We start from the raw sequence: 20,702 nt of genomic DNA, 5'->3' as shown, positions 1-20,702 counted from the left end.
CAAATTGAGACGAATTTTGCCAATTGAGACGACTGATGCACACCTCGTTTTATTGACAATTGACTTGTTTAAAATAAAAATTATACTTTTGAGAAATGCAAAAGCCAAGTCACTGTTCAGCCATGAAATGTAACCATGTAATTAATTATTAACACTTTCAATGAAGCATGCCAGGCCTTGATTCTCGATTGCGTTGACAAACAAGATTAAAAAAACTACTCAAACTAGTTAACAATTGCACTTTGAATGATTTTAAACTAAAGGTCACTCAGGTTAGTTTTTTTTTTAATTTGTGCTAAGCCTTAAATCCTACATAACTACATCGTTTTTTTTTTCTGTCTATCGAACGATCTATTCTGAACAGCTGTTACATTTTTGAACATTTTTTAATATTTAACTAGTACTGGTTTGGCACAAGCTCTTTGTATTATACATAGACAGTTGTATCAAATCTGTTAATAGTAGCGTGTTAATTTGTTGAAAAGATGGGCTGTTATTCAGGAATAGTTTTTGATTTTTTTCCCCCTAAAAATTAAATTGTGAGATTGCCTGCTGTGGTCTGTGGAGTGATGAACCTGTAATTTACTCATTACCATTTTGGTCTACCTATCCTCCGATTTGAGAATTTCACCATCTTCGGAGTTAACCTTAACAAAAAACCACTCAGACCCACCACTGAAGACGACAAAATGCCGAAACGCGTCTGACAGACCAAAATGAGTGTAATGACCAAATTACATAAATCGTATTCAAGACTGGAGCATTTTTATCTATTCCAATTAATTATTCTTTTTATCCAACGTTTTCGGTTGAGATCAAAAATTAGCGTCACGAGCGGTATGCGAACCCACGACCTTCATCTAAATACGCCGCTGCTCTACCACTTGAGCTATCGTGAGTTCGATCCCCTCGGACAACAACTCATCTCAACCTACAACCGTTCAAATTTTCCCTCTTTTGCCATATTTTCAATCGAGATTAGATTCTCAACAACATAAGAAGTGGCCACAGGGAGCTATTAGTGAAATAATTACTTTTTTTAATTATTCAATATTTGTTTAGTAACAATTTTTATTATGTGCCATGATTAATTTTATCTATGTCCCAGTCTGAAGAGTTGTTGTTTTGAACAATTTCTAATATTTAACTAATTCTGTCTTGAGAAAACGTCTTATATTATATATGGACAATTGTATTATTCCTATTAGCAGGTGTCTGCAAATAGGTTGAAAAGTGGTTCTCCCACTGGAGGACTCATTTCATTTCTAGGTTTTCTAGGTTCCCTAAGTAAATTTTAAAAAGTCTAGCCAGCTCTCGGCTTCATTTTCGTTCTTCATTTTTTAATATTATTACACATCAAAGACAAAACATAAAAGCAAAACTGTAATAATAAATTCTTGTTTGTATCTCGACAAGAATGACAAGAACCCGCCGATCCACCTCCAACTAGTACTAATGATACCCGATACCATCGAAGTAACGATACTTTTTTGGTACATGACCCATACTTTGTATCGATTCGTTTTTTTATCGATAACTTTGCAAATCGCTTTTAAAAGAAATTATGAAGATGTCCCCATTTTGTGCCGAATTATTCATGGATAACTTTCAACTTTTTCAAATCAAAAAACAAATTAATTGTAGACGATATTTTATATAAATGGTCGGAAACTCTAGAGGAGCTAAAGTAATTCCTCCAATTAAATAATTCTTTATATCCTAGTACAAATTGTACATTGGAGATAAATAAAGATGGTTGATTAAACTTTTTAGACTTAAAACTTCCACAATAAATAACCTAACTGAAATAGGTATATCTAAAGATAAATTAATTATTCTGGTTGAGATGAAAAACTTAGTGTCACGAGCGGGTTTCGAACCCACAACCTTCGGCTTATTTAGCCCTAACTTTTTCATCTCAACCAAAATCTTACAAAAAAATAATTAATTGAAATAAGTAATTTGGTCAATTAGACCACTAAGCATAAATGGATTAATATCTAAAGACCAAGTTGAAAACTTGTCAAAAAGCGGGGTTTACAAACTTCATTGTTATTATTGTGATATTAAATATTGCAAAAACTAATGCAGGTTTTGAAAATTTTGTTTTATTTTCGCAGGTGCTTATTATGTAAACACAGCCCTCAAACATAATAATAAATATTTTGAACTTGTGCGAAGTGCGGCTCAAACCGCGCATAACATTACCGTGAAATGGAAAATGTGGAGGTAGTTGTGGAGGGAACCATTACCGCACGGTGCAGGGATGGTTTCCGAAGTCTCATTTTGGAGATTTCGATCTCGAAGACATTGATGGCCGCGGGTAGGCCTTCTGTTGTGAACGACGACCAACTCCAAACTTTATTGAAGAAAATTCACGTGACAACACAGGAAAGTGCGGAAGAACCGTTGTTTGCCATGGAGCAAATTGGTAAAGTAAATAAGCTCAAGTCAAAGACTAAGCCCACAGAAATCGACACTTTGAAATTTGCACGTCTGTTCTGTTGCACAACCAAAATTATCCATTCTCAATGGAATCATCACGTGCTATGAGAAATGGATTGTGTACGATAACAGTTGGCGTACAGGTGGTTGGACAAGAATAGAACGCCAAAAAACTTCCCGAATCAAATCTGCACCTAAAAAGGTTATGGTGAGTGTTTGGTGGTGTACTGCTAGGGTTGTTATTTTCCTGAATTATGGTGAAACTAATACAGCAGAAAAATATTTCCAAGAAATTGATCAAATGCACGGGAAACTGCAGTCTTTGTCCAGCATTGGTAAACCGTAAGGGGCCGATTCTTCTTCACTATAACGTCAGACCACAAGTCCCAAAGTCTGCGGAAACTTACGGACTTTAGGATATGAATCTTTTACTGCACCCTCCATATTCATCCGACCTCTCGCCTACAGGCTTCTACTTATTTAGGCATTTAGATTCCTGAGGGATGAAATTTTTAGAGAACGCGGCGAAGCCGAAAACGTCTTCCAAATCTTTATTGTGAGCCGGAATTTGATTTTTATGTCAGCTGAATAAAAACGCTAATTACAGGTTGGCAAAGATTTGTATATTTTGATGGAAAATATTTCGAATAAATTTTCTTTATTTTATAAAGACCAAAAATAGTTTTTTGACATGACTTTTCAAAACCGGCATTGTTTTTGCACCAGCCCAATATAAATTTTATATTGGAAATAAATACAGATGGTTATTTACACTTTTTAGCTTAAAACTGTAAAATAAATAACGTAATTGAAATAGACATATATAGAAAACCCACAACTGCAGATACCATTATAACATGATGCCAGCAGATTCTTCTCACCCATGGAGCTAAAAAGCTGCTGGTTTCATTTGGCACATAGACCGCACGTTGAAACTCCAATTAACACCTGTTAATTATAAAAATATACAAATAATTAAAAACAGCTAAAAACAATGGATATCAAGAAATATTTATCGATAGGTTGCTAGTAAAAATAATGAAATAATTAACTCTGTATGAGGCAACAGTCGGACTCAGCCACTATCGTCATTAGGTTTTCGTTGCTTCCATACATTGAACTATCAGAAAAAGTAGGTAAAATTCTTAAACGAGAAGGTTTTAGGAGTAGCTTTTAGAGGTAAGTGTTCACTTAGAAACATCTACTCAAAATCTAAAGACAAAGTTGAAAACTTGTCAAAAAGCGGGGTTTACCAACTTAATTGTAATTATTGCGATGTACGACAAAGCAGCAGAGAAATTAAAACGAAAAAACACTTGCTTAAATCGAACACTTTTTCGGAATTTAAGAATCATCTAAATGAAACAAAACGCTATCTAAATTTAAATTTAAATACAACAATGTGACACAGTTTCAATAAAGGGATGGAATTAGATTGGAATTTTAAATACTTAGAAATTTGAAATCAAAAATTTGAAATTAAACATGGAGATAAATGCATAAATAATATAATAGTTTTTCATTTACCTCCACACATACGTACTCCATACATGTACTTAAATAATATTTGATTAACTGAATAATTACAAATAAATCACTAATTTAAAATTATTTTCTTACATTTATTAGGGAACAGGTTTTTCATTTTTTGCCGACGTTTCGACCTTTATTCGGGTCATCTTTAGGGGCTGGGTGAATTACAAAACATATGTTGATTGGAAAAAATACACACTACATGAATAGCACCGCACTTCATGCCCTGAAGATGACCCGTATAAAGGTCGAAACGTCGGCAAAAAAATGAAAAAGTGTTTTGTAAACTACCTCATTCTTAACCGTTTCTCACAAATTCAACAAATTATAAATTGTAAGCGTTAATCCGCCTATCCATAGCCATTGCGACTTTCAAAGAGAAGGTGGTTTTTACTGCCACTCAATTTTGAAAATACGAAAAACGCGGGTTACAACACATCTAAATATTATCCTACTAAATATTGTAAGAAAATAATTTTAAATTAGTGATTATTTGCACGCCAAATATTATTTAGGTACAAGGTTAAAATAGGAAATAATTCCTCTTTTAATTCCACGAATCAAATGTTACCTCTATTCCACCTTGAATTCTACGAAATACAAAATTTAATATTTATCCCTAATATTGCACAAGCTAACATTCCAACTTATACATACCAGGATTTCCAAAAAATCTAAAATATTTTCCTAGTTTTGCATTTGCCAACAGTTGACAGATTCAGGAGGGAGTCTGTGCTAGTTTTATCTTAAGTCTATAATTATGTAAAGGTGATTTGCTACTATTCGCAATATATTCGGTGGAATCGGGGATGTGGTCCAATGAATGTGGTGAAAAGAAACTATGCAAGCTTTCAGTTTTATTTCACCTTCCTGAGGACTACAACAGATATACAAATATAATTTTTTTAGTTATTCAGCATTGTAAGTGAGAATCAACAATCAACTTATTTTTACAACTTAAGATCATCAGTCAATATTTAAACATTATTTTCTTTTATCAGCATATATAAAACTTTTTATCTCTTTTTTTACCAACTATTATTTTTTAATTCTAAATATCTACCTTAATCTCAAGATTTAGCTGAACTTATCCATCACTTAGAATTTTTAAACATAACGTTTTGAGCAAGGTAGAATTCAAACTTTTAGGTTCTCTTCTTTTAAGGAAAAAAGGTAAGTTGTCTCCAAGACCACAAAAATTAAAAATTAGAAAAATCTAGTAAAAGTTGGTGTTCATGACCTGTATGTCTCAAGCTGAATGGTGATGGTGTTTAAATAGCTCTAGACTGATGTAAAGATGTATATGTTAAAAGCCAGACAAAACCTTCATTAAGATCTGATGACCTCCAAATTAATAACACCTACCATAAACTAAATAAATTTTCACACACATAAAAACTACACCTATGTATTTGTCAAATATATTGCCAGGATAAATAAATAATATTTTATACACTTCTGTATTACTAACTAGGTTGCCAAGAATCATATTTACAAATATTTGAAATTTAAAGAATTTCATAGTATTAACCTTTTTAACCTAAAATAGAATTGGTTTGGGTAGCCAGAACGAGTTTGAAGGAAGGGGTTTTCGAGAAGCCTCATGTAATTGTAAAGGCTATAAACCAAAACATAAAGGTTTTCGGGTTCAAGGTTCAAGGATGAGAATAGAGAACGCTACTTTGACTTTTGCCTACTTAATGTGAATGTAATATATGATATAAAATAGATAAATTTTGATGATGAAATGGCAAAAAAGACAGCAGTAACTTCAACCTCTGAATATAAACACACTATGATCAAACCCTCTGACACTAAAAATGCAACTTAAAATATCATTAAAAGGAAAAACACTTTTACCAAAAATGTTCATTTCAGAATGGAGTATTTCCTCCTCTTGTGTTGATCACTACTAGCATTCAAAGAGGATTTAAATTTAATGCTCTGGAATATTTTCATATTCCTCCAATAGCTGCATTCTTAAATGACTGCAAATTCGCTGGTATCACTGGCGACTTTTTACTCTCGCCATAGGTTTCCATTTCTGGTTTAAGTCGGGACTACATGCTGGCCTCTCCAAACGTTAAATTGAAGCCCATTCCAAGTAATCACTACCAATTCCAGTTATGTGGGCCTTGCAGTGTCATGCACAAAAATAAAGCGGTCACCAATTAGGGGCATATAAGGAACAAATTCTGATAATATATCTTGTATTGTACTGCAGTTTGGGAAGTCTTGATGAAAATCAAGTTTGTGACACCTTCCATAGAAATGCCTGCCCAAACCGTTACACCACCACCTCCCTGGCTTCTCCAGAGTAAAAATGTTGCAAGGATATATCGCACTCCTGTTCCGAACCCTCTCTCGACTGACAGAAGACTTCAAACAGAACCTTGACTCATCTGAAAACAAGATTTAGTCCAATCTTGCTCAGACCAATTGATGTGATTTTTTTACAAAACAAACTGTTTTGTGCTTTGTCAGAAGTTCTGGACCAGTGACAGGCCTTCTCACACATAAACCAGCTTCTGAAAGTATTCGCCTTACTGCGTATAAACTGACTTTAACATTTCTAACTTGTTGAAGTTTGCTTGATCCCAACAGCGGTAGAATGTCACTTACGGAGTACATTTGAAACACTAAAATGATCATCTCTCCGAGAAGTTACACAAGTCACACTTAATATTTTTAATTAAGACATAAAAAAAATATTAAGAGTTTCTCTTTTTCCTCACAGTGTATGTGCAGAGTTGGGCATATCCATTTTAAACTTGGACAATGTGCATATTGTTGCTTTTTTTTTCTTCTTATTTTTCTCCTATACTTTCAAGCATTGTAAGGTTGTAAGTTAACAGCATATGTATGTATATCTTTGTAATACCTGCCAATAAATAATACACATCCCAAATCAAGGTGATGAACTGCTGAAAATATGGCGCTGGTTCTAGAATCAAATCCTAGCATCTCCCTTGGAATTTTGTAGGAAAATTATTAATTAAAAAAACTATTGTAACGTGTCCTGACCCCTCACTTACAACCCTTAAAATTGTTCAATTTTTCATTCAATTTTTGTCATCAATCATACATTCCAGGTATGTTCTAGGGTGGCATTGAGAATAAAATTAAAAAGAATATCTTTAATGGTCAAAAAGCATTTATTGACATTTTAAAATTGTATTTTAAAATTGAAAACATATAATAAAGAATCATACAGAACATTCATACAACTTCACTATACAAGGTTGTATATTAAATACTGATGAATGCCATTATTGCATTTAACTAATAACATTTTAACCACTTAAAAGAGAAGATTGTTCTTAACTATTATTACAAATTAAGATATTTATAACAAAAGAAGATAACAGGATAAAGTTTCAATTTACAAAGCTTTCACTTTTAACTGCTTCATTTTGGGAGCTTTTTTCTTCATCTGTCTCTTCATTTCCTTTTCTTCCCATTTCCTTTGCTTCTCCGGATCATCTTCCTAAACAATCAAGTTAATTTACAGAATGAAAAATTAAATTTGAATAAAATTTCTATACTTGTAATATCTTTTCTTTTTCCTGTCTGCGTTTCTGTTCCCTTCTTGCGGCTGCTGCTTCAGCTCTTGCTGCGTGTGTGGTCTTTAAAAAGGCCTCTTCTACCTTCAGTCTATTTTTGTCAGCCTTATTTTTTCCCTGCAATGATACTGCATTGCCTAAACTGATCTTTAAAATTTAATATAGAAATTAATCACCTCTCTGCTTAATCTATAACGTTTTATTTTTTCCATACAGTAGAAAACCAAATGCATCAAAGGCTTAAGTGATTCGATTGCGTCCTGAGTAGTGTGACCCTTGACGGGAATATTAAATCCAAAAAGAAGTACTTTTTCAGTCGCTTGTAACTTAGTAACATTGGTGTCTCTGCAATAATAATAAAATAAATATAAATAATATAAATGAATAAAATATAAATTAAATTTTAGTTGAATACAAAAAATTAAATTTCAATTAAAATAAATATGATTACTCTTGCTGTTTTGGTCCAGAATATTGATCAGAAAAGTGTATGTAATCAATTAGATCTACATGCTTGGTAAGCATTGCTGTAATTTTTGGATCCAGCAATGCTTGAGTCACTTCGCCGATTTCGGACATCACGCTAAATTGACTTGGTAAACCTAATTTCTCGCCACTTTTCCTTTCTGCGCAGTATACACTCTAAATATGAAAAAAAAAATATCACTTTAAAACATTTATTAATTTGAAATCTCTCAAATAGTTAGGATTTTTGTTTTACCAAATCTGCCATATCTTTTGCAAACCGAGCAGCAGTTTTCTTAGACGCAACACAAAATACAAATGAGTCCATATCGTCTTTACCCATTTCTACTTTTATATGAACTTGATCGATAACTGGCTTCATCAACTGAGCAATTACAGCGACAAGGTCTTGCCTCTGAAATAAAAAAAAATAATAATTTTTCTAATTAAAATATTAGAATAGAACAATTTTTTTATATTAAATATATATTTTTAGAACTGAGAAATAATGCTGTAATAATGTAAAAATTACCTTGATAAACTTAAGTTCCACCAGCATCCCTTCGCAGCAAGTTCTACCACTGCACCAGAGAGTATAAAGATGTTCTGACTCTTTAATTAAACCTCTGGATTCAATTTCCATTTTTCCATCATCACCTAACATACACAAATATTTAATACACAAGAAAATTATAAATAGCACTTATTAAAATGAACGAAGGCTCACCGACGAGGGAAAAGTTTTCCTCGAGCATAGATTTATGAGTGGAATACCAAATATTCGCCATTTTACTGTTTTTGGCTTTGCCGGTAAAAAAATTGATAAAGTACACTGCTAAACCGGCGATCATTAACATTTCAAGATAAAAACTGTCCCAATTAGAACGGAAATGAAGCGGTACCTAAACCAATATAAATATTTTAAATCATGAATAACTTAAGAATCAGAGAATAAAATTTAAAAACCTTTGTAATGGTAATTTTTGGAGCTTCTTTTTCATCAACCTTGGTTGGCACTCCGACACCATCGAATCCTTCAAACTCTTCTTCATCTTGAAAATGCTCAAATTCATTGTCTTCATCCTGTAAAATACTTTAGTTAACATTTTTTGTTTAACAAAGTAATTTTAATATATCTTAATTCTTGTCACATGTTCTGAGCAGAGGAATGGAAATATTGCTCTTATGACCTACAACACTAGGTTTTTGATCAGTTTTTTTAAAATGCTCTTTGATTATGCTTGACTGTAGAACAAATTTAAAAAAGTATGTTATTCCATTTTTTATTATTATTTTTTTACATTTTTCATCTATGGGTATCACTATTAAACAATTAAAGGTAAAAATAATCTTTTTGTGTTTTTGTAAGTTGTATTTGAAATCTCGTGTCAACTCCAGGTGGGCATTAGAGTAATAAGTATTTAATAAGTAATAAGCAGTTTGTAAATAACAAGGTTTATCTTCCAGAAAAGTTTAGTCGTAGTAGTACATTAACTATTTTATTAATTAAAATAAAAATAATACATTAATAATAGATTAGTAAATTAATGATAAAATTTAAAAAAATATTCATTTGATTAATTTGTACGACTAATATTATTTAGGTGCATATTTAAAATAGGAGGTAAATCAAAAACTATAATGTTATTTATGCACTTATCTCCGTTTGATTTTACATTTTTTTAATTTCAAATTTCTCAAACCAATCTAGTTCCCTCCCTTTGTTGAAACTGTGTAACACTGTTGTATTTAAATTTGAATTGAAATTGTGCTTTGTTTCATTTAGATGGTCCTTAAATTCCGAAAATTTGCTCGATTTAGGCAAGTGTTCTTTAATTCTAGTTTTAATTTCTCTATAAAAAAAAAATGTGATCACAATGGAAAAAATAATTAAAAGTCACTCCATTTGTTGGACTTTGCACATCACTCCTCAAAATAGCTCCTTTTTTTTTTTTTTTTTGTCAGTATCTCTTTTGGTTTGAACGTCAATTTTGTTTCTTTTGTAATATTTTTCTTAGTTACTTTTCATGTTTTAATTGTTTTTTTATATGATAATAAAACAGGCCCTGAAGATGACAGTATAAAAACTGTCAAAAGCTCGGCGTAAACCGAAAGGAAGTTTTCTCTGTGTTTGACCTCTTCCGTAGATCCTCCGAAAAGACTTCATGTTTCCAGCAGGTCGATAATCTAGCTCATCGTTTTTCTTAGTCTTACATACATTTATTATTATTGTATTTCTAATTATTTCTTTACCATACTTGTAGTGTGTTTGCATCATCTACTGCTTAAAATTTTATAAGTAAAAGAATTATTTCTTCTAAATCTTTTATAAAGGATCTATATTTTTTATTGTTATTTCTTTTTACAGTTGATTTGGTTTGATTTTTTATTTATTTAATTGTATTTATTTGTGGGTTTTTTAATGATTACGTTACAAAAATATTTAATTTTGATAAAGATTATTTTAATGAAAAATATTACAACAGAATTATTATAAATATTAAAGTGTTATTATAATAAATTGAATTATTGTCATATATTTTGTTCTTGAGTTCCCACAATGCCCTATCACCTGTAGGTGTAAGTTGTTGTACATGATATTATGTATTGGGGGGGGGACTAAGTTTACTGTATTATTAGAATGCCAAAGACAAAGAAAAAATATATATAAAGAATAATAAAACACTATTTTGACAATAGGTGTTGGACAGTTAAAAGTTCTTGCTTGAATTGTACATATCGCACACCCACAAGAGAAGTGACATAAGTAAAAAAATTTTAAAAACCGGATTATTTAGTTTTTGTAAAGTATTCGGGTGTGAGATGATACATGACAAAACTGTAGGTGGACTCTTAGCTGCTAGGCAGCACAATGTACCACTTTTGAGTTGGCGAGCACGTACTATCACCTTTCACAAAAAGTGGCATATCTTAGCCCTGGGTCGAGCTTTACAGCATCGGCGTGAGTATTTATCAGGTTTTGTTTTTTTTTAAGACGGATTTTATGTTGTATCAGAGTCACATTTTCATATGATGAAAAACAATTGTTAAATCAATTGTACAAATGTTTTTCATAATGTGAAATTAATACAGGCCCTGATGATGACCTTAAAATAGGTCGAAAGCTTGGCAATTACAACTAATTTGCTTTTTTCTTCAAGATCTTGAACTAGAGTGTTCATGAATTTTTAGTACTTTTTCATTACTTTTAATGACATTCTTAATTATAATATTGTTTTATCATATTTTTTTAAAATGTTATCTTCTAACTTTTACATTAGTTTCAATGATTTTTTTAATATTTTAATTTCAATGTTTTTAATAATCAAGAAAATCTTTATTTCAATAATTAATTTTGTATTTTAACTAACTACTGATTAGCCCTGACACCAGAAGAATGCACATTTGAGTCAAAAATAATTCCTAGTAAAACTTAATACATGGATACTTATGTCCGTTTCTTAAGTTTGTACGTCTGTTACTATCACAAAAAACTGATGCCCTTACAGTCTGACCACTATTATCGTTAGAACAAACAAACCAAATTAAATTACTGAGAGCCAATATATGCAAGAAAAGTGTCACAACTCAAAAAGGGTTAGTTTTGTGTTTTCGCTTAAGTTTTGGAGAAACGAAAGACAATATTGATGCATCATGACAGTTTTTATTGTCAACAACCATACTATGTGCTTAATACATAAGTCAAAAAAGTTAACTTCCATTTGTCTCTCCTGTAAAATTTTCTTTTGTTGAGCTGTGCCAGTTTTCTTGTGGGTATGCGATATATTAAAATATCATAAAAATAATGAAAAAATATGGAATTAGATCAACTGTGAAAGTGAATATTATTATGCATTATTTAAGAAAAATCATGAAATGGTTTTTGTACGAATGTGGCCTCACGTCCTGTGTCTAAATGATTTTCTAAAGAGACCAGTGCTGATAACGCATTGGCAAAACACTGACCGCTGATCATATCAATCTACAGAAAATTATTATGCTGCAAGGAAGTAAACTACACATTGAAATTTAGAGGAACATTACACAGAAAAAGTTTAAATTATAAAGAGGGAAAGGCTCCATTTCGATGTATAGAATGCATTTTCCCCCCATGTTACAAAAAATATTTTGTATTACCGAGTGTATCAAAATACACAGGATTTTTTTTTTTCAATTTACCCTATTGACCTGCTGAGGAGTTCGGATTATCAAGAAATCCAAATTAACAATAGTCAACTTAGCATTGTTCAAAATTTTCTATCCGCAGGTTAAGAAATACAGGACGTGTATCGAGTTCATTGACTAAAGCAACAATAAGTCTTTCCTCGTACGAAGGTCAATCTTGCCAATCACTACAGGCACCAGGTAGAGACTTAAGGCCCATTTACACCCTCATGAAATTTGCACAAGTTGATTTGTGCAAGCAAACTTGTGCAAATGAACTGAACTAAACAGGCCGTTCAAACTAGTTTGTGAAGTTCTTCATCGGCATCATTATTGTTAACTTATAAATTGTCTAAATTTATAGTATAAATATTGATTTACTTATTTAATATTGCATTTGTATTGAGTGACTTATTTATTGATTTACATAAATGGAAAATGTTGACAAATTAATTTTTGCGAAGGTTGCGATATGCGTTATCAAGAAAAAACAAAAATTGAAGAATGAAAAGAAAAGATGGTCTATATCCTGGTTATCAAAAATAAATTTGTTTTCATATACGAATTTAATTAACGAATTACGCAGTGAACCTGATGATTTTTTAATTATCTACATAAATGTCCTCTTCTCCCGCATCAGATCTTTCAGACTCAACCCACTGTTTTTAATTCTTTTCTGTACGTGGTGTAGCGAATTAATTTTTTTAACAACTGTATCTCAGGTGGTGTACATCATGCTTCCATTTACACACAACGATTTATTTGTGCAAATGTACTTGGCGCAAATAGCATGAACGTGTAACAGGCCCTTACACCAGTACAAATACTTGACAGCCTGTTTTTTTACCAATTAGAATCAACTATTGTTACACTAAGTCATAAATAAAATAAAATCTTTCCATTCAAGGACGAGGAATAAAATATTAAATTTTTTAAAAAGTACCTCAACTATGTAACCATCGCCATCTTCATCTTCTGCGGATTCTTTCACCATTTGTAGATTCGGCGCTGCTTCTGCTTCGACCATTTTCCCATCTTCTTCTTCAAAATCTTCAAACTCGGCAAATTCATTCGCATCGACCTCTTCCTGGTATGCCGGCTGGCTGAGCGCAAACGTAGCGCTCAAAAGGAGAACGAAGGCAAGATATATCTTCATCTGTAACAACTCATGAGGAGTTACATAATTGACATTTTACAAAACTTTTATTGAAATTTACCTTGCTGGGCGTCACCCTTTTTTTTAAACAAAACTCAAAGCTTTATTACTTTACAACGAAATTAAAAGATATCGATTTGTATCCCTTAATGACAATCAGAAAAATAGAACTCTAGATTGATCAATAATGATTAATGAAAATTGAAAAGATTTTTTTGTTGTTGTATTCCTAAAGTCCGACAAAATATCTAGGTCGAACAGCCTATAGAAATTATAATACCTTTTCCTAGGTAAATTAAAACTGTTAAAAATAGAACCAGCTCACATACTTTCTAACTTGAAGTCTTCTTATCAAAAGACTATGACAAACTGAAACTAGGGTAACCTGTAAGTTAAGATTGTGCGATGCATGGGCGAAGCCACTCTACTGGCCAATCTTGTATTTACCATACCTGGGATCTTATGCTAATAAAACACAACGTTTACTTAAGATTACGTACGAAAATAATTCTCACTTAGCCTACGTACTAATACAGTACCATAAAATTTAAGGAAAATTAAACGACTTAATAAACACATAACAATTAAGTATTTATTTAGAAATCGTGAGATGCGGTCTGGTGTGATGGTTTCAGAAAAACATTTTCTTTGTCGTGCCAACGTTCCGATCTTTATTGACATCATCTTCAGTGGCACTCTCAGCACGACACGCAAGAATGGCACAATTATACAGAAGAAAAACACTTTGAGCCTGAAGATGATCTAAATAAAGATCGAAACGTTGGCACGATAAAGAAAATGTTTTTCTGAAACCTACATCACACCAGACCGCATCTCACGATTTCTAAATAAATATCGATTAACGGTCACTAATCACCACACATAACAAGTAAGCTTCATAATACATTACATCAAAATTTTGAATGAAAGTCAAAATCTTATATATTAGTTGAGCAATAGTAGGAATAATACATAAAGCATTTAATTGTACCATAGATTTTTGTAATAATTACTCTAAAAATAAATTATTAAAATCATATTAATAATAATAATTTGAGGAGCACTAACAAATTATTCTCTTTAAAACTAGCCTTTTTTCCTCCACAGAAAACTAGAGTTCTTATTATATAGATAATAATTCCTTTATTCTCTTACTGTAGTGCTATTTTTTCACTCTCCTTAGATTGTCAATCTGCTCATTACCTTGAAATTGCTAATAATTCCTGCATTAAATTCTGATATGATTTTAAACCAAGAGAACATATTTATTACTATACCCATTTTATTTAGTGGTATGATTGATCAAATTATGTCTTTCAATTAATTAATCTTTTTATGTAAGGTTTTGGTTGAAATGAAAAATTTAGTGTCACCAGCGGGATTCGAACCCATGGCCTTCGGCTCAATACGCCATTGCTCTAACCACTTAAATCCTCTTGGACACCAATTCCCCATCTCAACATACAATCCCGCTCATGTCACTAACTTTTTTATTTCAACCAAAACGTTACATAAAAATATTAATTAATAATTATTTAGAGATCATGAGATGTGGTCTGGTGTGGTGAAGATTTAGAAAAATATTTTCTTTACCATTCCAATGATCTCTAAATAATCATTCAACTAAATAATAGACATTTATTTCTATATTACTGCCTTTAGCAATCTTAACATTCTGAGCGCTAATAAACTTATAGTTTTTAATGTACATATTTCAAATTAAATCAAATAAATTTTCTCTATCTATCATCTTTTTCCCACTTTTCTTATCAAAACGCACAAATCTCAACCATTCAACCTGTAAAACTTTAGCCTTATCCTTCAGAAGGGGCAAGACTATGAGATTTGCTTCCTCACTGGTTTGTTTCTTGTCATTGTCATCTGAATTTTTACAAATAAATAATTAAATTTATTTTTATAAATATTTTTTTTAATGTGGTTTCATCATTTGATTATAAATAATGAATTTTTTAAAGAATATATTATTTTCATTTAATTTCATCATTAATTTTGTTCATTTTGTTCATGTAATTCATTTTGTCTTGTAAATGTTATTATTACATGTTTTTAATGTAAATATTTTTTTATATGCTATATTTTTTTAATATATTTTACATTATATAAACCCTCAGGTGCCATAATATAATGATAGCGTGAAAGAAAATTCATCACATCGCCAGGGAATTCTGTTTTGCATTGAAAGGAAAGTCCAGCCAGCTATTTTAGAAAAAGTTAAAGATCCCATTTTCTGCATTTCTTTAGAGTTATTAAATATCAATGAGGACTGACACTGACTATTTTTGTGTTTCAAATTAGACCCCTATTTCGAGTGCTTCCCACAACCTGACTATATCAGAAAAATTAATTTAAAAGGCAAAAAAACTGCACCAGAAGATTTGTAAATGGGGGGGGGGTTTTCTTGTCTTTTTCCTCTCACGTTCTATACTGCCTCTACATTTTTATTTATCTAAGTAATCAAAAATATTTCTGATTTGCGATATTTATGCAATATTTTTTAAATATGCAGAACAAAATTTGAATCACTGTACCAGGACAGGATGATTTGGATAAATATGTTATCATCATGACAAATCTGGACTCTAGTAATAAGTTTTTTAAATTTTATATAAATTTATATATTTTTTCAAAATCCATGCCTTTGGAATCTGCAGAACTGTGTTATTTAAGAGTACAAAGCAGAAAAAATATCCTTTCATATCGTCATTATTGATAAAGAGACAAAAACATATATCTACTTATTATTAAAACATTCTTAGATGTTTGCAGGCTGTGTATAAGAGAAGTAAAAACATATTTTGGTTGATTGAATTATGAAATGTTATTAAAGTGTATTTTCTCAGACATTTTCTCAGTTAAGAATAATCTGTTATGCTTTAGCAGCGGCTTGCCCAACAAATTATTTAAACGTATTACATGATTTTCTTGATGAACCAAGAGTTTTAGGTCCTTCATGCAGAGTAAACAAGAGCAAAATATGCTTCCATCATCACTTGTAGCTACAACAATCAAATGTCAAGCACAAATTGCAAACCTCTTTACTGAATAGTTTGGCCTAATTTATTCCAAACATTCATCACAGTGTTACAGTGAATATGTACAATATCACGAAATATTTAAATTCGTGTTAAACTTGAATCAGAAAAACAAATATAAATATTCAATAGTCATACCACTGTACCTACTTTCAAAAAATCTTTTTCTATACACCTCTTGAAATGGCTGCCGAGCCCTTAGCTTCAAAAATCTTGATATGTTCTCTTTGTCTCTGAATAACACCATAAGAATACAAAAAATGTAAATACATTTTTCTGACAAAAATTAACCAATATTCTTAAAATGGCTTGTTTGTAAAATAAAGTTATTGTTATATAGTTATATTTAATTTTTATTATTAATTATATGTATGTAAATTTATATAAAAACGTTTTATTTAAAACGTGGAATTTTTAAGATTGTCATTTATGTTGTGTTTGGCTTATATCAGAAAACATTTCCATGTGGTTAAAAAAAAAATAAAAAATAAAAAATAAAAAGTAAAAACATTACTTATTTACACAATTAAATTATGTAAATATTATCATAATTATTCTTTTATTATTATTGTTGTTATGTAAATAAGTAATTATTTACTTTTTTATTTTAAAAAAATAAACCAGAAATTTTTTCTAACAAAACCAAAAATAAATGTACATGCTAAAAAAATCCATGGGTTGTGGAGGGATCTGCAGAACATTGTCATTTAGAACAAAATGTAGAAAAAATGTCATTTCAAGTCATTAATGGTTAAAAAAAATTTATTTGTAGTAAAAAAAGGGCCTTTTGCCCACTTAAATGATTACAAGCTACGTATAAATGAAATAAATATATATTTTATTTACTCAAATTGTAATATATTATTAACAGTGTATACATTTATATAATCAATACATAAAAAATTTACAAATATTTTTATATATTGATATATTCCATTGCATGGGGAAGGCTGAACACTTTACTCAAAATCTGTGAGTTGAACCATCATTTACAAGAATGAATCGACATCCTCATCCTACCTTTATTATTTTTATTATTTCTATACATATTTACAGACAAAGAAAAAAAATTCTTCAAATCAATTTTCCTTAGTTGAAGACATAAAAAGACATATTTATTTATTATTACAAATACTACTTCTTAGGTGATTGCTGGTTATGTACAATTGAAAAAAAGGCAACATATTTTGATAAATTGTGTATAAATTTGTATTTAAAAAAAATTCCATTGCTTGCACAGGAATTTATTGAACATTTTTATCAAATCAACTGTCACTATAGGCAACAAAAAATTATTTTAAAAAAATTACTTTTGTCCTGTCAGATGTTTTCTGGCTGTGTATAATTTTTAAAAAAGCTGTATATTTTGATAAATTTGTTTTAAAAAAAATTCCATTGCTTGCACAGGAATTTACTGAACATTTTCATCAAATCAACTGCCACTATAGGCAACAAAAAATTATTTAAAAAAAATTACTTCTGTCCTGTTAGATGTTTGCTGGTTGTGTATAATTTAAAAAAGCTATATATTTTGACAAATTTGTTTTTTAAAAAATTCCATTGCTTGCACAGGAATTTACTGAACATTTTCATCAAATCAACTGCCACTATAGGCAACAAAAAATTATTTTAAAAAAATTACTTCTGTCCTGTTAGATGTTTGCTGGTTGTGTATAATTTAAAAAAAGCTATATATTTTGACAAATTTGTTTTTTAAAAAATTCCATTGCTTGCACAGGAATTTACTGAATATTTTCATCAAATCAACTGTCACTATAAGCAACAAAAAATTACTTCTGCTCTGTTAGATGTTTGCTGGCTGTTTATAATTTAAAAAAAAAACTATATATTTTGATAAATTTGTATTTTAAAACATCCCATTGATTGCACAGGAATTTACTGAACATTTTCATCAAATCAACTGACACTATAGGCAACAAAAAATTATTTAAAAAAGAAAAATTACTTCTCTCCTGTTAGATGTTTGCTGGCTGTTTATAATTTTAAAAAAGCTGACACTATAGGCTACAAAAAATTATTTTAAAAAATTACTTCTCCCCTGTTAGATGTTTGCTGGCTGTTTATAATTTTAAAAAACTATATATTTTGATAAATTTGTATTTTAAAAAATTCCATTGCTTGCACAGAAATTTACTGAACATTTTCATCAAATCAACTGACACTATAGGCAACAAATAATTATTTAAAAAAGAAAAATTACTTCTGCCCTGTTAGATGTTTGCTGGCTGTGTACAATTTTAAAAAGCTATATATTTTGATAAATTTGTATTTTAAAACATCCCATTGATTGCACAGGAATTTACTGAACATTTTCATCAAATCAACTGACACTATAGGCAAAAAAGTTAAACATTTATTTATTGTTAAAAAATACTTCTGTTTCTTTCGATGTTTGCTGGCTGTGTATAATTTAAGAAAAATATGTTTTGATAAATTTGTATTTTAAAAAATTGTATTGTCTGCACAGAAATTTGTTTAACATTTTCATTTAGAGTATTTCCTTTTTATTTATTGTCACTATAAGCAAAAAAAGTTAAACATTTATTTATTGTCATAAAATACTTCTGCCCTGTTAGATGTTTGCTGGCTGTTTATAATTGAAAGAAATCAATATATTTTGATAAATTGTGTTTACATTTGTATATAAAAAAATTCAACTGGTTGCACAGGAATTTTCTGATCGTTTTCATTCAGAACATAAATGACAAAATATATCCTTTCAAATTAATTGTCATTATAGCAAAAAAGATAAACATTTCTTTTTTTTTAAAATATATATATTTCTGCCCTCTTAGATGTTTGCTGATTGTGTATAATTTAAAGAGCAATATATTTTGATAAATTGTGTGTGCATTTCTATTTTTTTTTTAATTCCCATTTCTTGGGAAGGAGTCTCCTGAAAATTATCGTTTAGAGTATAAAGGAGAAAATATATCGGTAACACACTTTAGATATTGGCCAAAGTCGGTCAGGATAATAAATTGGGTTAGGAGGAAATTATCCACGGTATATGTTTTAATTGGTCAACAAGAGATTGTGTCTGCGATTGCCTTTATGGCATTGTGGAACTGTGACTGTGGCATTGTTGATCAGGTCGTCGAGACCTTTTATTGAGAAGGGGAAAGTTGACCGTTCCGTCCGTTTGGCCGCTCCACAATAAATAGAAGCGCCAGTCTGTGAACGTCGCTCCTCTTAGTCGATACCTTGTTGTCAGACAGTAAGGTTATAAACATTCGGTTATTTTGTTTAAACCTTGACACCAGGTAAATTAACATCCTCGGGAATCGTCTCTTATATTTTTTTAAAATACAAATCCATCAAGTAATTGTATTGTTATTTGTATAAACACTGAAAAAATGTTTTATTTGTCGCCTAGCCTAGGGTTTTTTTTGTCTGCTTTTTGAACACGTTTTTTTTTCTCTCCATAAATAGATCTGAGAGATGAACGAAGAGGATTTACACTTGGCCAAAGCGATTGCCAGTATGGACATACCTTCCTCGGATCCGCCCGACGCGAAGAAGACCCTTGTCAGCAGGGTCCAGGAGAAAATACAAAACTTCAGGTCAGATTTCTTATTTAATTCAAACTTCAAATTTTCAAAACCTTTCACAGATTTCGTTAGAACACCTAAACATCCGTGTAGTTCATTACGAAACGTACATTTTCGTCGGCTTGCGTGATAAAATAATGCCCGGCCGGTTTCTCCGTGTCGTTTTGAATTTCCAAGGTAATTAAAGGCAATTCCCGAACTTTTCATCTAAACTCAGGGAATTTTAGTTCAAGGCCGGGCCCAGGGGGACGAAGGTTATTCAACAGACAAAACAAATTAAAAAAAAAAATTTAATAAATTTTTCCGATATCTTAATACGTTAAATCCCTAAGATGAGATTAATCGTGAATCGTGACGATAGGTGAAAATACCGACCGTCGGAAAATCATGTCAGTATCAATTCAACCCCAATAAAAAAAGTTGATTATATTCAACGGCGAAAGTTCTCTCTCGAATTTAAATGTTAATCTAAACGCGGGAATAGATTGGACAGAATAATTAACATTCCCCCCGTTACCAACACTAATATATCAGTTAAAGCTATTCATTTAAACGAATTTATAACCGCTTCATAAAATATATCGGGTTTCGATCGGTGTTTTGAATATTTTTCACATTATCACAAGTTGAAAAGTTATTGAGAGCGCGCGAACAGGTTTGACAGCATCATTGACTCATTCGCATTAATCTGTCACTGACACTCTAGACACAACTGATAAGTGAATTGAATTTTTGAGACGTTTTATACGGG

General features: G+C 30.8%; 2 protein-coding genes across 7 annotated transcripts in view; one reads left to right on the top strand and one right to left on the bottom strand.

Annotated features, from left to right (window-relative positions):
• Positions 1-7,255: 7,255 nt before the first annotated feature.
• The window catches only part of LOC106670139 (coiled-coil domain-containing protein 47), a 32,448-nt gene continuing 19,001 nt past the window's right edge, over positions 7,256-20,702 (bottom strand). The window contains exons 1-10 of one of the 2 annotated variants that reach the window (XM_014400216.2): positions 13,388-13,720; positions 13,114-13,326; positions 8,973-9,089; positions 8,734-8,908; positions 8,539-8,663; positions 8,263-8,421; positions 7,993-8,183; positions 7,718-7,886; positions 7,524-7,658; positions 7,361-7,465 (exon numbers count right to left, since the gene is read on the bottom strand). In XM_014400216.2, coding sequence (XP_014255702.1) covers positions 7,361-7,465; positions 7,524-7,658; positions 7,718-7,886; positions 7,993-8,183; positions 8,263-8,421; positions 8,539-8,663; positions 8,734-8,908; positions 8,973-9,089; positions 13,114-13,326 — 1,389 coding nt within the window. In that variant the 5' untranslated portion in view covers positions 13,388-13,720. Of the gene's footprint in view, positions 7,466-7,523; positions 7,659-7,717; positions 7,887-7,992; positions 8,184-8,262; positions 8,422-8,538; positions 8,664-8,733; positions 8,909-8,972; positions 9,090-13,113; positions 13,327-13,387; positions 13,721-20,702 lie in introns of those variants that run through there. The other variant, XM_024230676.1, reaches the window with a different exon arrangement.
• Positions 19,553-20,702, top strand: part of LOC106670132 (NAD kinase-like) — a 31,756-nt gene continuing 30,606 nt past the window's right edge. For 3 of the 5 annotated variants that reach the window (XR_001341034.2, XM_014400205.2, XM_014400211.2), the window contains exons 1-2: positions 19,553-19,663; positions 19,833-19,963. Coding sequence is in view for 4 of the 5 variants with exons in the window: in XM_014400205.2 (XP_014255691.1) it covers positions 19,842-19,963 (122 nt within the window). In the remaining variant the exon portion in view is untranslated. The remainder of the gene's footprint in view (positions 19,664-19,832; positions 19,964-20,702) is intronic. The other 2 variants (XM_024230677.1, XM_024230679.1) reach the window with 1 other exon arrangement.

Source organism: Cimex lectularius, unplaced genomic scaffold, assembly GCF_000648675.2.
Source record: "Cimex lectularius strain Harlan isolate CLEC.00 unplaced genomic scaffold, Clec_2.1 scaffold40, whole genome shotgun sequence".
Taxonomy (NCBI): Eukaryota; Metazoa; Arthropoda; class Insecta; order Hemiptera; family Cimicidae; genus Cimex; species Cimex lectularius.
Note: the sequence above shows the minus strand (reverse complement) of the source record. Positions and strands in the feature narration are given on the sequence as shown.